Here is a 20,656-nt window from a genome sequence, read left to right as displayed (position 1 = left end):
CGTGGTGGCTCACGCCTGTAATCCCAGCACTTTGGGAGGCTGAGGCGGGTGGCTCGCCTGAGGTCAGGAGTTTGAGGCCAGCCTGGCCAACATGGTGAAACCCTATCTCTACTAAAAACATAAAAAATTAGCTGGGCGTGGTGGTGGGTGCCTGTAATCCCAGCTACTAAGGAGTAGGGAGGCTGAGGCAGGAGAATCACTTGAACCCAGGAGGCAGAGGTTGCAGTGAGCTGAGATCACGCCATTGCACTCCAGCCTGGGCAACAAGAATGAAACTGTCTCAAAAAAAAAAAAAAAAAAAAAAAAGGCCGGGCGCGGTGGCTCAAGCCTGTAATCCCAGCACTTTGGGAGGCCGAGACAGGCGGATCACGAGGTCAGGAGATCGAGACCATCCTGGCTAACACGGTGAAACCCCGTCTCTACTAAAAATACAAAAACTAGCCAGGCGAGGTGGCGGGTGCCTGTAGTCCCAGCTACTCGGGAGGCTGAGGCAGGAGAATGGCGTAAACCCGGGAGGCGGAGCTTGCAGTGAGCTGAGATCTGGCCACTGCACTCCAGCCTGGGCGACAGAGCGAGACTCCGCCTCAAAAAAAAAAAAAAAAAAAAAAAAAAAAAGAAGACAAGAACAAGCAAGCAAGCTCAGGCTAATTCCCATCTTCCCATCTCCCTGGTTGTGAGCAACCCTGGACTTCTACAGTGACCTCTTTTGGGCAGAGGCCTACCAGATGAGCCAGAAGGTACAATGTTAAAGAAAATTGTTTCTGACCCCATTTCCAGAGCACAGAGGAGGGGAGGGGGTAAGATGCCCACAGGTGACTGATAGTACAAGTCAGCCCTCGTCCCTGGGCTCCTCAGAGGCCTGCCCTGGTGCTGTCCCACCTTCGGGAGAGGTGGCTCCCTGGCTCCCCCTAAGACCCTCCTGCCCCTCAAGGTTGCTCTAGGCGGCCAGGTATCCTGCTAGCAAACCCATTTCCCCAATGATGGCCCAGACGGAACTCTTAATAAAAAAAAATAATTTATTGTCAACAAAGGTGATATATACAACAGGAAAACAGATGTAAATGAGAACAGGAGTGAATGGGGTGCCCAGGCCCAGCTTCAGGCCTCTGCAGGGTGGGACAGGAAGAGGTAATGGAGGCGTCCTGGTTTAGGAGCCTGAACAAGTGGGGAGGGGAGGTGTCCCCCGAGGTAGTGGGACTCAGTTCAAACCCCCTTATGACCACTCTTGTGTAAGGCACTGTGCCAAGGGAGAATGGTGGGGAGCGGGGGGAGGGTGGGAGGAGGTCACGGGGGACAAAGAGAGGTGGGGGTCAGCAAAGGACTGGGGTAGGTGTTCTCCACAGGCCCAGTGCCCTACTGCACAACAGCCTCAACCACCCTTGCTGACCTCAGGCCTGGCCAGGAACAGACACTTTACAGTGCCCCGAAATAACAGTGGATGTTGCCCCAGCCCCCTCCTGCCCTGGCACTTGTTTCTACTCTCTCCACCAGATGGGTGAGCCAGGCAGCTCTGAGTTATAAGCCACAGGGGGACGCTGCCTCCTCCCTCCCTCCCTCCCCAGGAAAGCAAGAATTTACACCCCATTCCCTTTCTCTGGCTTCCCCGCCACAGTGGTGCTGGATTCTGACAGAACCGTGGGCCAGTCTGAGGTGTCACCTGCTCCCACACGCTTGGTGCCCTGGGGGTGCCTGGACCAGTCTTGCAGGAGGCTGACCGCTGGGGGCTCCTCCATCCGCACGCGGATAACCTGGAGATCCAGTGTCCCGCGGAGCCCCGGAGGGGGAGCTGGGCAGGGATGAGAGCAGAGAGCAGTCAGAGCCTCCCAGACACCCCACCACGAGGATGCTCCCTGGAAGCTCTGCAAACTGTACCCCCATTTCCAGGGCTTTCATGATGTCCACAGCCCAGTGCCTGGCATGAGGGGAAGTCCAAGGATGGCAGGAAGCTCCATTCCTGGGTGATCAAGGAGCACTGCTGCCGGCTAGAGAATGAGGCCACAGCCTCCCGAGGGTAAGCACATGAAGCCAGGCAGCCTTCCTCCTGCGTGTATTTTGGCACAGGGTGCCCGGTGCTGCGTGCCTCTCCCCAGAACTCCTACCTGCAGCCAACTCCATTTTCTCTCAAACTTACTGGGCATCCTAGCCTAACGCGTTCTGCCTGAGTGGGGCAGAGGTGATGCGGTGGGAACACCCAGAAAAAATCTGAGGCATAGCTGTGCCCACCAAGGAGTTCATGAGGGACTACACAGGGTGGAGAAGACCCCTGGTGAACTTCCACCAGGCTCTTCATCTCCTGAGTGTCAACACCTACATCACCAAGATCAGGTGTCCACCTTAGCAGTATGGAGAAGGTACTCACAACGGGCAAAGCTGGGCCTCGAGGCAGACGAAAGAGGACTGAGGACTGCTGTGGCTGCACGCAGCCATAAAAAACAAGCATGCAATAGGGATGTGTGCAAAAGTTATGTTACAATAGGGCTGGGTGTGGTGGCTCCTGCTTGTAATTCCAGCACTTTGGGAGGCCAAGGTGAGCAGATCACTTGAGGTCAGGAGTTCGAGACCAGTCTGGCTAACACAGAGAAACCCTTTATCTACTAAAATACAAAGAAATCAGGCAGGCATAGTGGTGCACCCCTCTAATCCTAGCTACTCAGGAGGCTGAGACGGGAGAATCGTGTGAACCTGGGAGGCAGAGGTTGCAGTGAGCCAAGATCACGCCACTGCACTCCAGCCTGGAAGACAGAGCAAGACTGTCTCAAAAAAAAAAAAAAAAAGTTACATTACATTGAAAGGCAAAAACAGAAAATGGTGATTTCAACTACTGCACTGTCTATATTGGGAAGGATTCATTTGTGTGTGTTCCTTTTCTACCCTGTTTTTAGAGACACGATTATTTACAATGTGGCAGAGAAAACAGGTACAATTTTGCTGTGCAAAGTGCTGGAATTTAAAATGACTTAGTGGCCGCCACCGAAATTTTGTCACCTACCAAATGCTATTCTGTGTTCCCAGAAGCTGGTTTGTCTCCCCGATAAACTATATGCTCCCTGAAGGAACACTGAATCCCATTTGTTCATTAATTTGACAATAATTTATTGAGTACTATCTGCCCAAGGCTGTTTGGATTGCCACGGGTACAGCGGTGAATGGAGCTGCCTAAGTGGCCTTCTGGGACTTCACATTCTAGTTATCAGAGCCAATAAATAGGATAAACAAATAAAAAATGCAGTATGTTATATATGGACAGATGCAAAGTAGCAAAGTACACCAGGGAAAGGAGATAGGATAGCAGAGAGCTGACAGGGGACTGGAGACACAGAGGGAGTGAGGAGCCAGCCGGGCAGACGGGTGAAGAAACAGTATTTTGAGCACAAGGAAGAGCAAATGTGGACCCCCTGGTGGAGCACGCTGGCTTCCCCAGGAACAGCAAGGCCAGTGCCTGTGCAGGGAGCAGGGTGTTGGGGGAGAGGTCAGGAGCCTGAGGGGAGCTCACTGGTCACCATGAAGGCTCTGGCTTTTATCTGGAGTGCAACAGGAGCAGCACAGGAAGGCCGTGAGTAGAGGAGTGACTGGATCTGACTTGTGTTCTCAGCAGGGACACTCTGGCTGCTACAGGAGAGCACAGGATAGTGGGCAGAGCTCAGCAGCCAGGAGACCTGGCTTAGGTTTGTTACAGGAATCAGGTGAGAGCCGGCCACGACTAGGGTAGTGGCAATGGATGTGGTAACAGCAGTGTGAGCTCTGAACTTGTTTTGGAGGATCGACTGATGGACAGATGCTGGGTTGGAGAAAGAGGATGACCGTGTGGGTGTGGCCACAGCAAACTGAAGCCTGGGGCTGCCTGTTCACTGGGAAAGGGAAGATTGTGGAGTCTGTGGGTGGGGTGCATTGGGGAGACTGAGGGTTCCATTTCAATGTGCCGAGATTTTATTTTTTTTTGGGAGACAGAGTCTCACTCTGTCGCCAAGTGGGAGTGCAGTGGCACAATGTTTGAGATCTTTTAGACAACCATGTAGAGACGTCACCTGGGCAACTGGAAAAGAGGATGGAATCAGGAAGGAGCAGCCAAGGTGGGCATTATGAGCACATACATAGCATCGAAAGCTGTGAACCTGGATGAGATCTCCCAGGGAGCGAGTACGGACACTGACCTATGGCTGGGGATACTTAAGCACTTACTCATTCACCAAACACATAAGCCAGGCCTATCCTGTGCCAGGCACTGTTCTGGCTACTGTGGATACCACAGTGCAGGAAGCAAACACCCTAACCTGCAGGCCCTTACATTCCAGAAAGGAAAAGCTGACAACGATATGACATGTTCCAACTCTGGGAGCTGAGAATGAGCGGCAAGAGAAACTGAGAAGGAACAGCTAGTGAGGGAAGAGGAACACCAGGTGAGCAGCTGCCTGAAAAGCCAAGGGAAGAAAGTTGTCTCCAGGAAGGAGCGATCGGCCCACTGTAACCGCCAGATCAGAAAGAGAAGGACCGGCCAGGCGCAGTGGCTCATGCCTGTAATGCCAGCACTTTGGGAGGCCGAGGCGGGCGGATCACCTGAATTCAGGAGTTTGAGACTAGCCTGACCAACATGATGAAACCCTGTCTCTACTAAAAATACAAAATTAGCTGGGTGTGGTGGCGCATGCCTGTAATCCCAGCTACTCAGGAGGCTGAGGCAGGAGAATCGCTTGAACCCAGGAAGTGGAGGTTGCAGTGAGCTGAGATCGCACCACTGCACTCCCAAACTCCATCTCAAAAAAAGAAAAAAAAAAAAAAAGGACTTCCAGGCACGGTGGCTCACGCCTGTAATCCCAGCACTTTGGGAGACTGAGGCAGGTGGATCACAAGGTCAGGAGTTTGAGACCAGCCTGGCCAACACAGTGAAACCCCGTCTCTACTAAAAATACAAAAATTAGCTGGGCGTGGTGGCAGGCGCCTGTAATCCCAACTACTTGGGAGGCTGAGGCAGGAGAATCATGTGAAACTAGGAGGCGGAAGTTGCAGTGAGCCAAGATCATGCCACTGCACTCCAGTCTGGGCAACAGAGCTAGACTCCTCCGTCTAGGGGGGAAAAAAAAAAGAAAAGAGAAGGACCAAGAACAGACTATTGAATTTTATGGAAGTCAACAGCGACCTTGCCAAAGGAGCAATTTTCGTGTGGAGTGCTGAGGATGAAAGTTTGAGGCAGATTCCAGAGAGATGGGAGGCAGCTGCTACAGAAAACACAGTCCGGCTTTACTGAAAAGGTACAGGGACAAATGAGACAGTGGCTAGAGGGACAAGGGGCTAAGAAGGAAGAAATAATAACTTTGTGTAGGCGGATAGGGAAGACCCAGGGGGCAGTATGACAAGGGGGAGGTAGGATGGGCTTTAGTGATGAGGACAAGGGCTAGCCTTTGCCAGGAGCAGTTCAGTTACATGAGCTAGAGAGAAGGCATGGAATTCAGCCTGGGTGCTGGAGGGAGGGGGGTTGGGGGCAGGGGACACTGCTTGCAGGCAAGGTTCTGAGTGGGTAGAGTGGAAATACACCAGGCTGCCAGGTGTAATGGCTCACGCCTGTAATCCCAGCACTTTGGGAGGCTAAGGTGGGCAGATCATTTGAGGTCAGGAGTTCAAGACCAGCCTGGCCAACATGGTGAAACCCCGTCTCTACTAAAAATACAAAAATTAGCCAGGTGTGGTGACGCGGGCCTGTAGTCCCAGCTACTCGGGAGGCTGAGGCAGGAGAACTGCTTGAAAAAAACAAACAAAAAACGAAATACAACAAGCTGCCACCTACTAGGTGAGTGGCCCTGAGGGAGGTACCTAACCTCCCCATGGCTCAGTTTTCTCTTCTGTAAAATGGAAACCATGATACTTCAGAGGATGTTTGTATGGATTTAATGAGGTAACATTAAAAGAGTTCGGGCCAGTTGCAGTGGCACATGCCTGTAATCCCAGCACTTTGGGAGGCCGAAGCAGGCAGATCCCCTGAGCTCAGGAGACCAGCCTGGGTAACATGGTGAAACCCTGGTCTCTACAAAAAAAATACAGAAATTATCCAGGTGTGGTGGTGCATGGCTGCAATCCCAGCTACTCAGGAGGCTGAGGTGGGAGGATCACTTGAGTCTGGGAGGCGGAGTTTGCAGTGAGTGGAGGTTACGCCACTGTACTCCAGCCTGGGCGACAGAGAGACCCCAGCTCAAAAAAAAAGAAATGAGTTCAGTACATACTAAGGTAGGGCACTTCCCATAGTAGGTAGGGACTTCCCTAGCCAAGAGAATTAAGTGCCAATTATTCTTAGTGGCAAGGAGAGCAGAGGTAAGGGTAGGTGAGGAGGCTGGGAGAGCGAGGCCTGAGATCTGGTAGAGATCAGAATCCCAGGGCCATAAAAAAAAAAAAAAAGCGAGCTGGGAGGATTTAGCAGTCTTTGGGACAAACTAAGCCCCTCTGCACCCCTGCCCCAGAAATGCCCCTCCTTCCCAGAAATGTCACCACCAGAATGACAAGAAAAGGCAGCTATCAATCATCCACTCATCTTTTCTGTGAATTTTTTACCAGGGGCTCTCTTTGTGCCAGGCACTGTTCTAGATGGTAAAGATACAACAGTGAACAAAAATAAACACCCTTGCCAGGCACGGTGGCTCATGCCTGTAATCCCAGCACTTTGGGAGGCAGAGATGGGCGGATCATTTGAGGTCAGGAGTTCAAGACCAGCCTGGCCAACATAGTGAAACCCCCTTTCTACTAAAAATACAAAAATTAGCCGGGTGTGGTGGCGGGCACCTATAAGGCAGGAGAATCACTTGAACCTGGGAGGCGGAGGTTGCAGTGAGGCTAGATTGTACCATTGCACTCCGGCCTGGGTGACAGAGTGAGACTTCATCTCAAAAAACAAACACACAAACAAACAACACCCCTGTGAAACTCACACTCACACTTATGTACACGCATGCTCGCTCTCTCACTTCCGATACCTCCCTGGTCCAGCCTGCAACACAGGATCTGGCCAAGGTATCGCCTAAGCCAGATCCCTAGGTTCTACTCAAACTAACACCAGTGAGGGCCACGCACGGTGGCTCAAGCCTGTAATCCCAGCACTTTGGGAGGCCGAGGAGGGCGGATCATGAGGTCAGGAGATTGAGACCATCCTGGCTAACCCGGTGAAACCCCATCTCTACTAAAAATACAAAAAATTAGCCAGGCGTGGTGGCGGGCGCCTGTAGTCGCAGCTACTTGGGAGGCTGAGGCAGGAGAATGGCGTGAACCCGGGAGGCAGAGCTTGCAGTGAGCCGACATTGCACCACTGCACTCCAGCCTGGGTGACAGAGCAAGACTCCATCTCAAAAAAAAAAAAAAGAAAAAAGAAAAACACCAGCGAGACAGAGAGGCTCCTCTTTCCATTACTTGTCAGTAGGTCATTGCCCACCTCCTCTCCTGGCCTGGACACTGTCCCCATCCTCCTCCAGCAAGGTCCTTAGAAGGTTCTAGAGTCTTCCCGGACCACCTCACATTCACATTCATCAGCTCAGCTAACCTGACCATAGGTGGCCTTTTCCAACTGTTAAATCCATGATTTTTACACCTCTAATTTTTTTTAAAGTGTCAGGATCTTTATTTAAATAAAGTCTTCAGAGAACTTCAATACGTACATAACAACACAGAAAGTAGAGACATTCTGGTCGAAGCCTCACAGGTTTCTGAGAAATCTGTCCAAGCTTTGGGTTCACAAGACCGTCTGAAACCACAGGTCCAGAGCCTCTGCTCTGCAAAGAACCGCCACGGGGGCCCGTGGTTTTTAAAGATTTACTGCCTCCAGCCTATACCCCTGGACAGAGTTTTGGAGGACAAAGGCTGTCTCACTCATGCCATCTCCCAGGGTGCTTCCCTTGGGCACAGCCTCCAGGAACACTTATGTATCACTTAGGTCTCTTCTGTGCTTTCCCAGGCATCTCCAGCCTCCACGAAGGCTGCCACTGCTGACAACACCCTACAATTGCCTCTGCCCCTCTCAGATCACTCAAGCAGCCTGCTGAAGCCCCTTCCTCTCAGACTTTGCCCACTCACCCCAAAGAAACCTAAAATCTCAGAGATTCTCTTCTCATCTACTCACCACTCCAGATAGGTGGAGTTTGCGCACAGGGTACCCCAGGACTCGAAATGAAGGCTCCCTTTCGAGAATGAAACCAGAAGACCCATTAGACAGTGGAAGAGGTCAGCCATTTAGAGCAGGGATCCACCGGAGAGAACCAGGAGACTCGGGACACGTTCAAGTCCAAGCAGCACACACGGTCTCAGGGAGCCAGGAATGGAATGTGACTCAAGCTGAAACTTGAGACAGTTAAAACTGTGATCTATGTGAAGGGGTGAGGCCTGCCTTGAGATCAGAAAAAGGGGGGCCCAAATTTAGGCAAATAAACAAAAGCAACCACGCACATACGCAAACACACAGAGAGCTCTCTCTGAAGGATACCAACCAAATTAAGAGTGTCATAGCAGTGAACACAAAGAAAAACCTTGTGAGGGGTGAGTGGAGTGTGACTAAAGGAGTATGTAATACGCTGGCTTTTTTGTTTTTTTTTTGTTTTTTGTTTTTTTTGAGACCGTCTAGCTCTGTTGCCCAGGCTGGAGTACAGTGGTACAATCTGACTGGAGTACAATCAGAAATTACTGCAGCCTCAAATTCCTGGGCTCAACTGATGCTCTTGCCTTAGGCTCTAGCCTTAGTAGGGACCAGAGGTGCACACCAAAAACATGTCCAGTTAATTTTAAAATTTTTCTATAGAGATGGAGTCTCCTTATGTTGCTCAGGTTGGTCTCGAATGCCTAGCCTCAGGCAATCTTCTCACTTTGGCATCCCAAAGTGCTGAGAATGACAGGTGTGAGCCACTGTGCCTAGCCAAGGCTTTTTTCTTTATGCAAAAAAGCACACCTGTCATCCCAGAACTTTGGGAGGCCCAGGTTGGAGGACTGCTTGCGCCTAGGAGTTGGAGACCAGCTTGGGCAACACAGGGAAAACCTGTCTCTACAAAAAATTTAAAAATTAGCCTGGTGTGGAGATGCAAGCCTGTGGACCCAGCTACTCAGGAGGCTCTGGCAAGAGGATGGTTTAAGCCTGGGAGTTTGAGGCTGCAGTGAGCTATGATGGCACCACTGTACTCCAGCCTGGGCAGGGTCTCTGTCTCAAAAAACAAAAACAAAAGCACACCTGCTTTTCGAGAGCCCTACTCTCAGGAGAGCCTCCAGCCACCTCGTTGGCCATCATCTATGGCTCTAGTTCCAAACACACATTTCAGACAAGTTGGTACAAGGAGACATGCACTCCTGACCCACTCACTTCTTCAAGAAGCATTTCCTGACCGCCTATAAACTATGCTTGGCATGGAGAGGTGAACAGACGACTATGCTCGGTCTCTGCCCTGCTGGACTACATTCCAGGCTCATCCTAATTCTGACTGCTGGGTCACGTGTGGTTGGCAGAATGATGCCCCTCATTCCCCACCAGATGTTCATGTTCTAATCCCTGGAACCTGTGAATGTTTTGTTACATGGCAAAGGGGAATGAAGGCTACAGATGAAATTAAGGTTGCTCATCAGCGGACTAAAAAAGAGATTATCCTGGACTATCTGAGTGAGCCCAATATAATCATGAGGGTCCTTGAATGGTGAAGGGGCAGATAAGCCGGAACCCAGGGCAGTATCTGAGAAAGACTCTACTAGCCTCTGCTGGCTTTGAAGATGGAAGGAGGTCACAAGCCAAGAAATGCAGGCAGCCTCTAGGAGCTGGGCAAGGCAAGAAAATAGATTTTCCCCTAGAGCTTCCAGGAAAGAACACAGCCCTGCTAACACCTTGATTTTAGCTCAGTGAGATCCATTTTGGACCTCTGACCTCCAGAATTGTGAAATAAATTTGTGTTTTGTTTTGATTTTAGAGAGGGTCTCATTCTGTCGTCCAGGCTGGAGTGCAGTGGTGTGATTGTAGCTCATTGCAGCCTTGAACTCCTGGGCTGAAATAATCCTCCTGTCTCAGCCTCCCAAGTGGCTGGGACTACCAGCACAAGCCATGTGTGTTGTTTTAAGCCATTACATTTGTGTGATTTGTTACAGCAGCAAATAGGAAACTGACATAAGGACCATGGGGAAGAAGGAACCATTTCTTTGAGAAATAGTTTTCCCTTTTGGAAAAAGGAATGGACATCTGCCTTTCTATACAAGCTGTTTTTGTAAGGGCCAAATAAACTTCTTTTTTTTTGGAGACAGAGTTTCACTCTGTTGCCCAGGCTGAGTGCAGTGGCACCATCTCACTGCAACTTCTACCTCCCAGGTTCAAGTGATTCTCCTGCCTCAGCCTCCCAAGTAACTGGGATTAGAGGTGCCCGCCACCACGCCTGGTGATGTGCCCGCCTCTGCCTGCCTCAGCCTCCCAAAGTGCTGGGATTCCAGGCGTGAGCCACCGCGCCTGGCCTTGTATGTAAGCTTCCTGAACTCAGTAGGACACCAAACAACACAAGCACTTACTGCTATTATGAGGCAATTTACTGAGCTGGTGCCCCCTGCAGGTATCTGTCCACTGCTCATCTCGTCTATTCCCTGGACATCTAACTGAATTGCTGAGTGGCCCCATCTGGGCCTCAGCTCCACCAGGGTAAGGTGGGCACCCCTCAGGCTCTAGTTAGAACAAACTGCATGTATGGAAATCAGTATCAGTCCCCTGGGAAACACTGGCCTTGGTCATTGGAAACCCAATGACCAATTCCAGGAAACAAGGAAACACTAAGAAAAGCCCACCTGGCCAGGTGTGGTGGCTCACACCTGTAATCCTAGCACTTTGGGAGGCTGAGGCAGGTGGATCACCTGAGGTCAGGAGTTCGAGACCAGCCTGGCCAACATGGCGAAACCCTGTCTCTACTAAAAATACAAAAATTAGCTGGGCATGGTGGCGTGTGCCTGCCATCCCAGCTACTCGGGAGGGTGAAGCGGAAGAATCGCTTGAACTTGGGAAGCAGAGGCTGCAGTGAGCCAAGACTGTACCACAGCACTTCAGCCTGGGCCACAGAACAAGACTCTTGTCTCAAAAAATAAAAAATAAAAAATAAAAAAATAGTCCGGGCGCGGTGGTTCACACCTGTAATCCCAGCACTTTGGGAGGCCAAGGCAGGTGGATCACCTGAGGTCAAGAGTTTGAGACCAGCCTGGCCAACATGGCGAAACCCTGTCTCTACTAAAAATACAAAATTTAGCCAGGCGTGGTGGCGGGCACCTGTAATCCCAGATACAAGGGAGGGTGAGGCAGGAGAATCGCTTGAACCTGGGAGGCAGAGATTGTAGTGAGCTGGGCTTGTGCCACGACACGCCAGCCTGGGCAACAGAGCAAGATTCCATCTCAAAAAACAAACAAACAAAAAAAGAAAAGCTCAGCTTTCAGGCCAGCCTCCCTCATCATTCAGATCCCCGTCCCGGCCCCGTGTCCCAGGAAACCTGAGCACCACCCACCCCTACCCTGGGCTCTGCCACAGAGCAGCCTCGTGGAGGCCCGGCCCAGGAGCGCTGCCTGAGAGGTCTCCACTGTGCTTCCCTCTCAGGAGGGCTCACCTGGAGAGGGGCTCTCCGCCCGGGGAAGGCCTCCTTCTGCCTCTTCCCTGTCTTTGGGTGAGTCCTTGCTATCTGGGCCCCTGAGCTGGGTGTGGGAGAAGAGCTGCAGGACGAAGCCGGCGGGGAAGCTGCCATCAGTGAAGTGTCGGACCTCGGCTGGTGCTGCGAAAGTCTCTGTGGGTGAGTCTGGCGATGGGGGCTCTGGAAGGGAGGACGGGATGGAACTGGGAGTGAAAAAGCCTCAGGAGCTGCAGGCGCCCTGCGCCCGGGCCCTGCTCCATCCTCACTGACGCGGATCTCCTCAGAGCACTGCGACCAGAGCCCATGCCTCCCCCGGGCCTCCCCTTCACCTGGGTCAGGGTCCAGGTTTTTGGTCATAGGTCTGCCTCTTTTCTTTCTCACTGGCTCTTCCCCTGGGGGCTCCTTCCATCTCTGACCACGGGGCTTCTTATTTCCTGGCTCTGTGGCAGGGACAGCTGCAAAAAGAAAAGAACTCATACCCTTTTTAAGAGGCCATCCTCGAACCCTGCCACCCCAGGGGAAGATACTTGCCCAGAACACAGGGCCTGTATTTCACCCTGTCCCCAAACCCCACCTCCACTGGGGCTCACTGGCTTTTCCGCTGACTAACCAGGAAGCTCGAGGGGACGGAGTCCCCTGGGCCGGCTCCTTTTAGGGAGGGATGGGTTATCCTCAGAGTCAAGGAGAACGACGATTTCGGCTGGCATTCTGGCAGGGTCTGGGTTGGAGTCTGGGTCTGGGTGGGCATCCTGGCCTGAGTCTGCAGGGAGCAAGAGCACAATAAGCTTCCAGTGCCCCAACAAATCTGACTTCTCCCTTGGCCCACCCCAGGCCCAACTACCTGAGTTGGGTGGGGACGGCTGCTCAGCTCTCACGTCTTGCAAGAGGGCTACCCCTTCACTCCAGGCCTCCAGGATGTTACTCTTCTCAGAAAGGCTCAGGTCCAAGGTGTGAGGGTGCTGCTCCAAGATGTGTGTGCGAGCCGTGTCGGCTGAGGGTGCCCGGATCTCAGCGCCACACACCATGCACAGCGCCCGCCCGCTGCCTCCTGGGCTACTGCCCACCAGGAACTCCTGCTCCCAAGACACTTGCTGCTTGGGCTCCTCACAGCCATCACTGCCTGCCTCTAGCGGGCTGGGTCTAGGTGGTGGGGTCTTCTCCTGTTGGGTCACTGCGAGGGGAGAGGGGAAGGGTGTAATCACGAAAGGTGCCCATAACCGACAACACTTAGCACGTCTCCAGACTCAGTGGTTTGAGTGGGATGGGGGAGGAGAGCATTTCTGTCCAAAGTGTTCTTCTTCCTTCCCCTGGAGCCCACGAGGCACACACCACACTCAACACAGCCAATGTGCCTGGGATCCCACGACCCTTGCGTCTATACTTCCTCTTGATCTAGTCTTGGACCTTAGGACTACACATACTTTCCCAACAGGCTGCGTTCTTGCAGGTCTCCAGCCTTTGCACATCTGTCCAGACCACCGATTGGGCTGGGCAACGTTGTCCCTGCGAAGCTTTCCGGAAACCCAATCCCTGACAATAGATTTCATCCACATCTGACTTCTACGCTTTCTTGAGAGTGAGGAAGGTAAATTCTTTTAATTTTTAAATGTTATTTATTTTGAGACAGAGTCTCACTTTGTCACCCAGGCTGGAGTGCAATGGTGCAATCTCAACTCATTGCAGCCTTGACCTCCTGGGTTCAAGTGATCGTCCTGCCTCAGTCCCCCAAGCACCTGGGACTACAGGTGAGTGCTGCCATGCCTGGCTAATAATTTTTTTTTTTTTTTAAGAGATGGGGGACTCATTTTGTCACCCAGGCTGGAGTACAGTGGTGTTATCATAGCTTACTGCTGCCTTGAACTCCTGGACTCACGGACCCTCCAGCCTTAGGCACCTGACTGGCTAGGGCTACAGACAGATGCATGCTATCACACCCAGCTAATTCACAACAACAAAAATTTTGTTTAACAGATGGGATCTTGCTCTGTTGCCCAGGCTGGTCTTGAACTCCCGGGCTCAAGCAATCCTCCTGCTTCAACCTCCCAAAGTGCTGGGATTATAGGCATGAGCCACTGTGCCCGTTCTAAAGGCCACCCCGTCCCCTCAGAACCAGCCTCCCTTCTCAGTGCTCACAGAGCATTTACAGCCATGGTTCCACTCCAATTGCTGCCTGATACCTGCTCTTTGTGCACACAGACCATAAGCTCTCACAGGGCATCAGCCCTTTCCAGTTCAGCAAAGAAGGCAGCCTTAGACCTGCATCAGCCTGGAAGCTCAGTGCTTTTACGAAGTGCCCATGATCCTTCATGGCTGCATCTCTCTCCTACCCTCCAGAGAGGATGGGACAAAATTAAAACACAGGAGGCCCTAATAGCTGGGGGATGCATGGAAGAGGTGGTATTGGAAATAGGAGCCTCGGCTTGCATGGATACAAGAGGTGGTGTCTGAAAGAGATATGAGATACGCCTTCTACCTATCTCTCATGCGACCATGCGCAGAAAACCTGACCTCTTAGGTGCAATCGGCTTTCTTCCCTACTAGTCCTCCAAAACAGCTCTCATCCAAGTCAGCAGCGCTAAACTCTGTGGTCAGTTTCTCAACTTCATCCTCTGCCGATCACTTCTTCCATCTTGATTTTCATCACTTGCGTCTAGGGCATGACCTTCTGTTGGTTCTTCTTTTGCTTCCCTGGCGCTCTTTCTCAGTTACGTGTGCTGGTTCTTCCTCATCTCTTCTCAATATTCCCTCCCTTCCTCTGGGTTGTTGCTGAAGAACCATCTCCCCTCACCAGAGCACCCCATTCCCCTTATGCACCATCCCCAACACAGCACACATCACCACCTGACACTTGTTTTTGGGATGTTCACTGCCTGTCTCCTCACCACACCATAGAATCCATGACCATGGCCAGGCGCAGTGGCTCACACCTGAATCCCAGCACTTTGGGAGGCCGAGGTGGGCGGATCACCTGAGGTTGCAAGTTCGAGACCAGCCCGAGCCACAGGGAGAAACCCCATCTCTACTAAAAATACAAAATTAGCTGGGTGTGGTGGCGCATGACTGTAATCCCAGTTACTCGGGAGGCTGACGCAGGAGAATCACTTGAACCCGGGAGGTGGAGGTTGCGGTGAGCCGAGATCGTGCCACTGCACTCCAGCTTGAGCAAAAAGAGAGAAATCCCATCTCAAAAAAAAAAAAAGAGAATCCATGACCACACAGATTTCTGATGTTTTGCATCCGTATCTCTGGCATCTGTATCTGTATCTCCTGGCATGTAGTGGCATTTAGTAATGTGTGATGAGGGACTGACTCGGTCTCCAACCTGCCATCACCGGAGTTTCCCAGGACTCAGTTCTTAGACACTTCTCTACTTCTCTCTCATCCCACTGTCTGCCTGCTGGCAATTTCCATTTATGCCACTAGCCAGATACTCCCAGGAAATCTAGGCCCACATATCTGACTGCTTAGCTGACCTCTCCACTTGAATATGTCATAAATAGGCATCTCAAACTTAATTATATTCAAACTTTCACTCCCAGTTTCCCATGAGCACTGCAGCCTTCCCCATCTCAGAAAATGGGAAGGCTGTTCCTCCAGTTGCTCAGGCCAAAAACCTTGAATTCAATCTTTCTTCCACGCTCCACTGAAATCTTTCCAGAAGCTTGTGCTGCCGGACCTTTGCATTTGCTATTCGGCCTGAAATGCTCTTCCTGCAGATATCTGCAAGTTTGGCATCCTCACTTCCTTCAGATCTGTATTCACAATTCACCCTATTAGAGAACACTTTCTGAACCACTTGATATATCCAATTAAATACCCATTCCCCCTTTCTCCTTTTCCTGCTTCAGTGATCTCTGAACCATTTATTGCCACCCAACATACTATACGTGAACCTATTTCTCTGTCTTTAGCCATTGGTATATATATGTTCTTCAAGAGTAAGGTTTCAGCTGCTCTGTTTACTGCTACTACTTCCCAGCCTAAAAACACTAGCCTAAACAGCCTAAAGTAGACGTCCAGTGAATATTGGTTGAATGAATTCACCTGTCTATTCCCGCCCTAACAGTGGGGGTAAGGCCACCCTTGCAGGGTTGACAGGATTAACTGAGACAGCCTCTGACAATGCCCAGTGAACACTAAACAAATATTAGCAGAAGTAGGAAAACAACCTGTCTTTTGGACTACATGCTCCGATAAGGGAGGTGACCTTTATTTCCCTCATGAATTTTATAACCCTTCCAGTTCCAAAAAGGATGAGAGGCAGTGCAGACAGACATCATTCTGTTCGGCTGAGGTTCAATGAATGGCCTTGCTGCTCTCAACCTCTTCTGGGTACTGTCCCCGCTAAGAAAAGGGGGGTGGGAGAATGGAAAGATATTTGCATTTTCATGCATATTAAGTCTCCCACAAAGATGGCTCTTTGTTTTCTTATGGTTTGCAAGCTCCTGAGAACTAGAAATCGGTGAAGGGGGAGGGGAGAGCGAGTGTTCTCAGACTGTTCTTCCCATCCCCTCCCAAAGCTAATCGCATTCTAGCACTGCACTGCTTTTCCAAACTAGCTGTTGTATGCAGTCCCATTCATCCCTTCTCTCCAGAACCTGACACCTGTGGCTCCTGCAAGTGGAAGGCCCAGGAATGGGGATGAAGCGGGGTGGTGGGCAGGAAAGAGTCATGCTCGGGGAGTCCTTAAAATTCTCCTGGAAGTCGGCAGCGGCGCCCGCCTGTAGCCTCAGGCCTATAGGCTTCGCCGCCCCTCGGCCTAGAACACAGCCCGGCCGTTGTGCTTGCGTGAGACGGCGGCCTCAACCACCCAGCGCCTCTGGGGATCCGGCCTCCGGTGCTGGGCCCGGGAGAGGGGGCGCCTGGGCACCGGAAGATCCGGAGCGTGCGGGGCGTGGATCGAAGTCTCCAGACCCTGGGCGGGGGAAAGGGGGAGGGAGGGGAAAATCGAGGAGGCCTGAGCTTCCAAACCATGGTGGGGGAGGTGCAAGAGCGCGTCCTGGACCCAGATCGAAGACGGAAGCCTGGGCCCCAGGATGAAGGGGATGAGAAGGTGCCCGGGTCCCCGACCCGACTGAGGAGGGACGGCCCCGGCCCCGCACTGTGACGCGGAAGTGGGATCCCCTCCATCCTCACCTCTGAGCATCGGCTCGGGCCGCGGAATTACGGCCACCACCATGGCCTCCTCCTCGTCCTCCCCTTCCTCGCATTTGAGCGTCACCTCGAAGCAGTCGAGTGCGGCGCCCTCGGCCTTTAGGGCCATGGTGCGGCCGTGGGCGATAGCGGTGGCCGGAGAACTGGCGCGCAGGCTTCGCCGCGCAGCCGGCAACCGCCTCCCGCCTCCTGGCCGGAACAACGCCAGGCCCGCCGCCCGCCCCGCGCAGCCCCCTCCCCGCCGCCCGCCCGCCCGCCCGCCCGCCGCTCGCCGGCCGGGGCTGCAACCGGCGCGTCCGGGCCTCCCCGAGACCTCGGCGCGTCGGGAGCCCGGGCGGGGAGCGCTCAATCCGGGGCCCCTGCCCCCCGCCGCTCCCTTTTATGGAGGCTCATTGTCGGCGCCCGCCCGGCCGGCCAGCCGCGGACCCGCCCCCGATCCCGCGCGGCCAATCGCGCGTGGCCCCGCCCCGGGCACGCGGCCCCGTTGGAATCCCTCGACCCAGGAGGCGGCGGGAAGGGCAGAGCAGAGCCGGGGCCGCCCAGTGCGCGGAGGTAGAGGGGCCCCCCAATACCCGCACCGCGGCCGTCTTAGTCGACGGGCCAAGCCCGGGGGTTTCCCTCCGTTAAGAAGTCAGGTGGGCATTTCTGCTGGCGTGGAGAGCGCTACCAGGTGGCCCCGGATTTTGATCGGGAGTCGCTTTTGCCTTTCCGTGGACGAGCCTTCCTCCGCCAGCAGATGACCCGGGCAGGAAGAGAAGCGGTGGGGGAGTGGAAAGGGCCTTGGTATGGAAGCATAGAGACTGAATTCTTGCTCATGTGCCGGCTCTGTGGCCGTGGGCACATTATCTGTTTTATTAGACCGGCTTATCGTTTCTTTCAAAAACCATTTTGGACCTTTCTGGGAAGGCAAAGAAGAGGAGCGGAGTGGACTGTGAGCGGACGTAAACCACCCTGATGGGTATGATTTCCATTTTTTACACGTGAGTCCAGAGATTTTGTGACCCTCTCCAAGGACATACAGCAATCCCTTGAGAGCCCCAAGACCAGAGTCCAGTTGCCATGACCTTACTTCCCTATAACCACACTCTGGGTGAGCTTTTACTTCTGTGACATGGAATGTGCATCTCCCTCTTCTATAGCAACCCTCATGAGATTTCAGCTCAGAAAATACAAAATGTCTGACACTGAAAAAACATCTTCAAATGTCGTTATATCAAACCAGACACAGTAGTATTCAGAATCGCGTAGTAGGATGGGGGTATGAGAAGAGGTGTGAACTGGTCTATATGGATTGCAGTCAATTTTAAAAATTATTATTATTTTGAGACAGAGTCTCTCTCTGTCACCAGGTTGGAGTGCAGTGGCGCCATCTCGGCTCACCACAACCTCCGCCTCCCGGGTTCAAGCGATTCTCCTGCCTCAGCCTCCCGGGTAGCTGGGACTGCAGGTGCGTGCAACCACGCCCGGCTAAGTTTTGTATTTTTAGTAGAGACGGGGTTTCACCATGTTGACGAGGATTGTCTCGATCTCTTGACCTCGTGATCCGCCCGCCTCGGCCAAAGTGGGATTACAGGCGTGAGCCACCGCGGCCAGCCTTGCTGTCTATTTTTAAGGGAATTATTTTGTTGTGTGCAAGTGTATCCGGTATTGTAAAGGTTTTACCAAGCCTGTTTATTTCTACTGAATGGTTATTCTCTACCGTTTGCTACAGATCCCTTCCATGCCTCTTTGCTCTGCTCTAGATTGCAGTGGGCTGAGTCTTGTAGGGGGCAGTTTCTCAGGCTCCCAGAGCATCTGGCTTCAGGCCTCGCTCGGTTTAGCCAATGGGAGGCAGTGGCAGTAGAAGAGAAGGCAGGAGGAAAGAAAAAACCAGGGTATTTCTTCTCTTTCTCTCTCTTGCTCAGGCTCAGATGACATCTTCAGCAGCAGATGAGGCTTCTCTGTGGCTCCAGCTCATGGATAGGTAGCTGTGGTCCCAACATCTGTAGGGTGATCCATGCCCCTGGGCTCTATTCAGTCGGCCTCCTCTTTTTGTCCCTGCAGGTTAGGAGTCGTGGGCAGCTTCTTGCTTTTGCTAATCTCTGTACTGCCTCTCTCTGTCCCCTGCTGGGCTTTCCAGACCTCCCATTACCCCTGTTAATCATGTCACCAAAACCCTGCATTACATTCTCTCTGTTTTCAATACTTAAAGTGGTTCCCTCCTGGCGGGGTGCAGTGGCTCACACCTGTAATCCCAGCAGTTTGGGAGGCTGAGGCAGATGGATCACTTGAGGTCAGGAGTTCGAGACCAGCCTGGCCAACATGGCGAAACCCCGTCTCTACCATAAAAAAAAAAAAAAAAGAAGAAATTAGCTCGGCATGGTGGTGTGTGCCTGTAATCCCAGCTACTTAGGCGGCTGAGTAAGGAGGATCGCTTAAGCCCAGGAGGCGGAGGTTGCAGTGAGCCAAGATCGTGCCGCTGCACTCAACTGCAGCCTGGGCGACAGAGCTAGACTGTCTAAAAAAAAAGCGGTTCCTATTTTCCTGTTGAACCTTGAGTGATACACCCAGTATTGTGCCACTCAATTAGTAGACATTATTTCTTTTAGGTCATATTATTCTTAGCTTATAGAGCAGGAAGTTGAAGCTTAAAGGGTTAGATTACCTGCCCAAGGTAATACAGCAAGAATCTTATTTCATCCAACCTAGAGTGAATATTTCCCCCACATTTTAATATCCCTCAAATGGCGATGCTTTCTATAATCAACATCAATGTGAAGCTTAGGACTAAAGTTTTAGGACTATCAAGAAAGTGAAAGATGGCTTTTCTGGCATTTAGACTGTGCTGTTACCAGCAGAAGGTAAGCTATGTTTAGAATGAGACATAGATGAAGCCATTTCATGACCACAAAGTGACTTCACCTTTTTTTTTTTTTTTTTTTTGAGACGTAATCTCACTCTGCTGCACAGCCTGGAGTGCAGTGGTGCGATCTCGGCTCACTGCAACCTCCGCCTCCCAGGCTCAAGCAATTCTCTGCCTCAGCCTCCCAAAGCAGCTGGGATTACAGGCGCCCGCCACCACACTTGGCTAATTTTTATATTTTTAGTAGAGTCGGAGTTTCACCATCTTGTCCATGCTGGTCTTGAACTCCTGACCTTGTGATCCACCCACCTTGGCCTCCCAAAGTGTTGGGATTACAGGCGTGAGCCACTGCTCCTGGCCTTTTTTTTTTTTTTTTTTGAAACAGTTTTGTTCTTGTTGCCCAGGCTGGAGTGCAATGGCGCGATCTCAGCTCACTACAACCTCAGCCTCCCGAGTAGCTGGGATTACAGGCATGCGCCATCACGCCTGGCCAATTTTGCATTTTTAGTAGAGACAGGGTTTCTCCATGTTGGTCAGGCTGGTCTCGAACTCCTGACCTCAGGTGATCTGCTCGTCTCAGCCTCCCAAAGTGCTGGGATTATAGGCGTGAGCCACCGCTCCTGGCTGACTTTGCCTTCTTTTAAAAAAAATAATTTTTTTTTTTTAAGAAACAGGGTTTCACCATATTGTCCAGGCTGGACTCAAGCAATCCACCTGCCTCAGCCTCCCAAAGTTCTGGAATCACAGGTGTGTACCATAGTGCCTGGCCTGACTTCACCTTTTTTGGAGCAATTGCTACTTCTCTTTAGCAAAAATTACTCTAGTCCAGGCTGGGCGTGATGGCTTACACCGGTAATCTCAGCACTTTGGGAGGCCAAGGTGGGCTGATCACTTGAACCCGGGAGATGGAGGTTGTAGCGAGTCGAGATCGTGCCACTGCAATCCAGCCTGGGTGACAGAATGAGACTCCATCTCAAAAAAAAAAAAAAAAAAAAAGATACCCAGTTTCTGAACTGCCCCTGTTTCTTGACAGTATTCAATCCTGAACCAGTTCCATATCCCTAATTC

General features: G+C 52.0%; 1 protein-coding gene and 1 long non-coding RNA gene across 7 annotated transcripts in view; one reads left to right on the top strand and one right to left on the bottom strand.

The window, feature by feature from the left end:
- Positions 1 to 996: 996 nt before the first annotated feature.
- On the bottom strand, positions 997 to 17,180 carry SPINDOC (spindlin interactor and repressor of chromatin binding). 6 transcript variants are annotated; one of them, XR_004053470.1, is made up of 8 exons: positions 16,729 to 17,180; positions 12,434 to 12,763; positions 12,203 to 12,352; positions 11,922 to 12,047; positions 11,572 to 11,772; positions 8,093 to 8,356; positions 7,632 to 7,745; positions 1,679 to 1,786 (listed from the first exon to the last, which is right to left on the bottom strand). XR_004053470.1 is itself a non-coding variant. In XM_030917296.1 (7 exons), the coding sequence occupies exons 1-7, from the start codon at positions 16,853 to 16,855 to the stop codon at positions 1,654 to 1,656; spliced, it is 1,125 nt and encodes a 374-aa protein (XP_030773156.1). In that variant the 5' UTR covers positions 16,856 to 17,180; the 3' UTR covers positions 997 to 1,653. The 6 variants fall into 6 exon arrangements, 2 of the variants coding, with proteins under 2 accessions (XP_030773156.1, XP_010375042.1); XR_004053468.1 differs by having other exon boundaries at positions 8,093 to 8,150; XM_030917296.1 differs by lacking the exon at positions 7,632 to 7,745 and having other exon boundaries at positions 997 to 1,786; positions 8,093 to 8,150.
- Positions 17,181 to 17,236: 56 nt separating this feature from the next.
- Positions 17,237 to 20,656, top strand: part of LOC115893655 — a 44,050-nt gene continuing 40,630 nt past the window's right edge. Inside the window, exons 1-2 of the long non-coding RNA XR_004053719.1 lie at positions 17,237 to 17,298; positions 17,605 to 17,704. This is a non-coding gene — a long non-coding RNA (uncharacterized LOC115893655). The remainder of the gene's footprint in view (positions 17,299 to 17,604; positions 17,705 to 20,656) is intronic.

Source organism: Rhinopithecus roxellana, chromosome 15, assembly GCF_007565055.1.
Source record: "Rhinopithecus roxellana isolate Shanxi Qingling chromosome 15, ASM756505v1, whole genome shotgun sequence".
NCBI classification, from domain to species: Eukaryota; Metazoa; Chordata; class Mammalia; order Primates; family Cercopithecidae; genus Rhinopithecus; species Rhinopithecus roxellana.
This window is presented reverse-complemented; position numbering and strand designations above follow the sequence as displayed.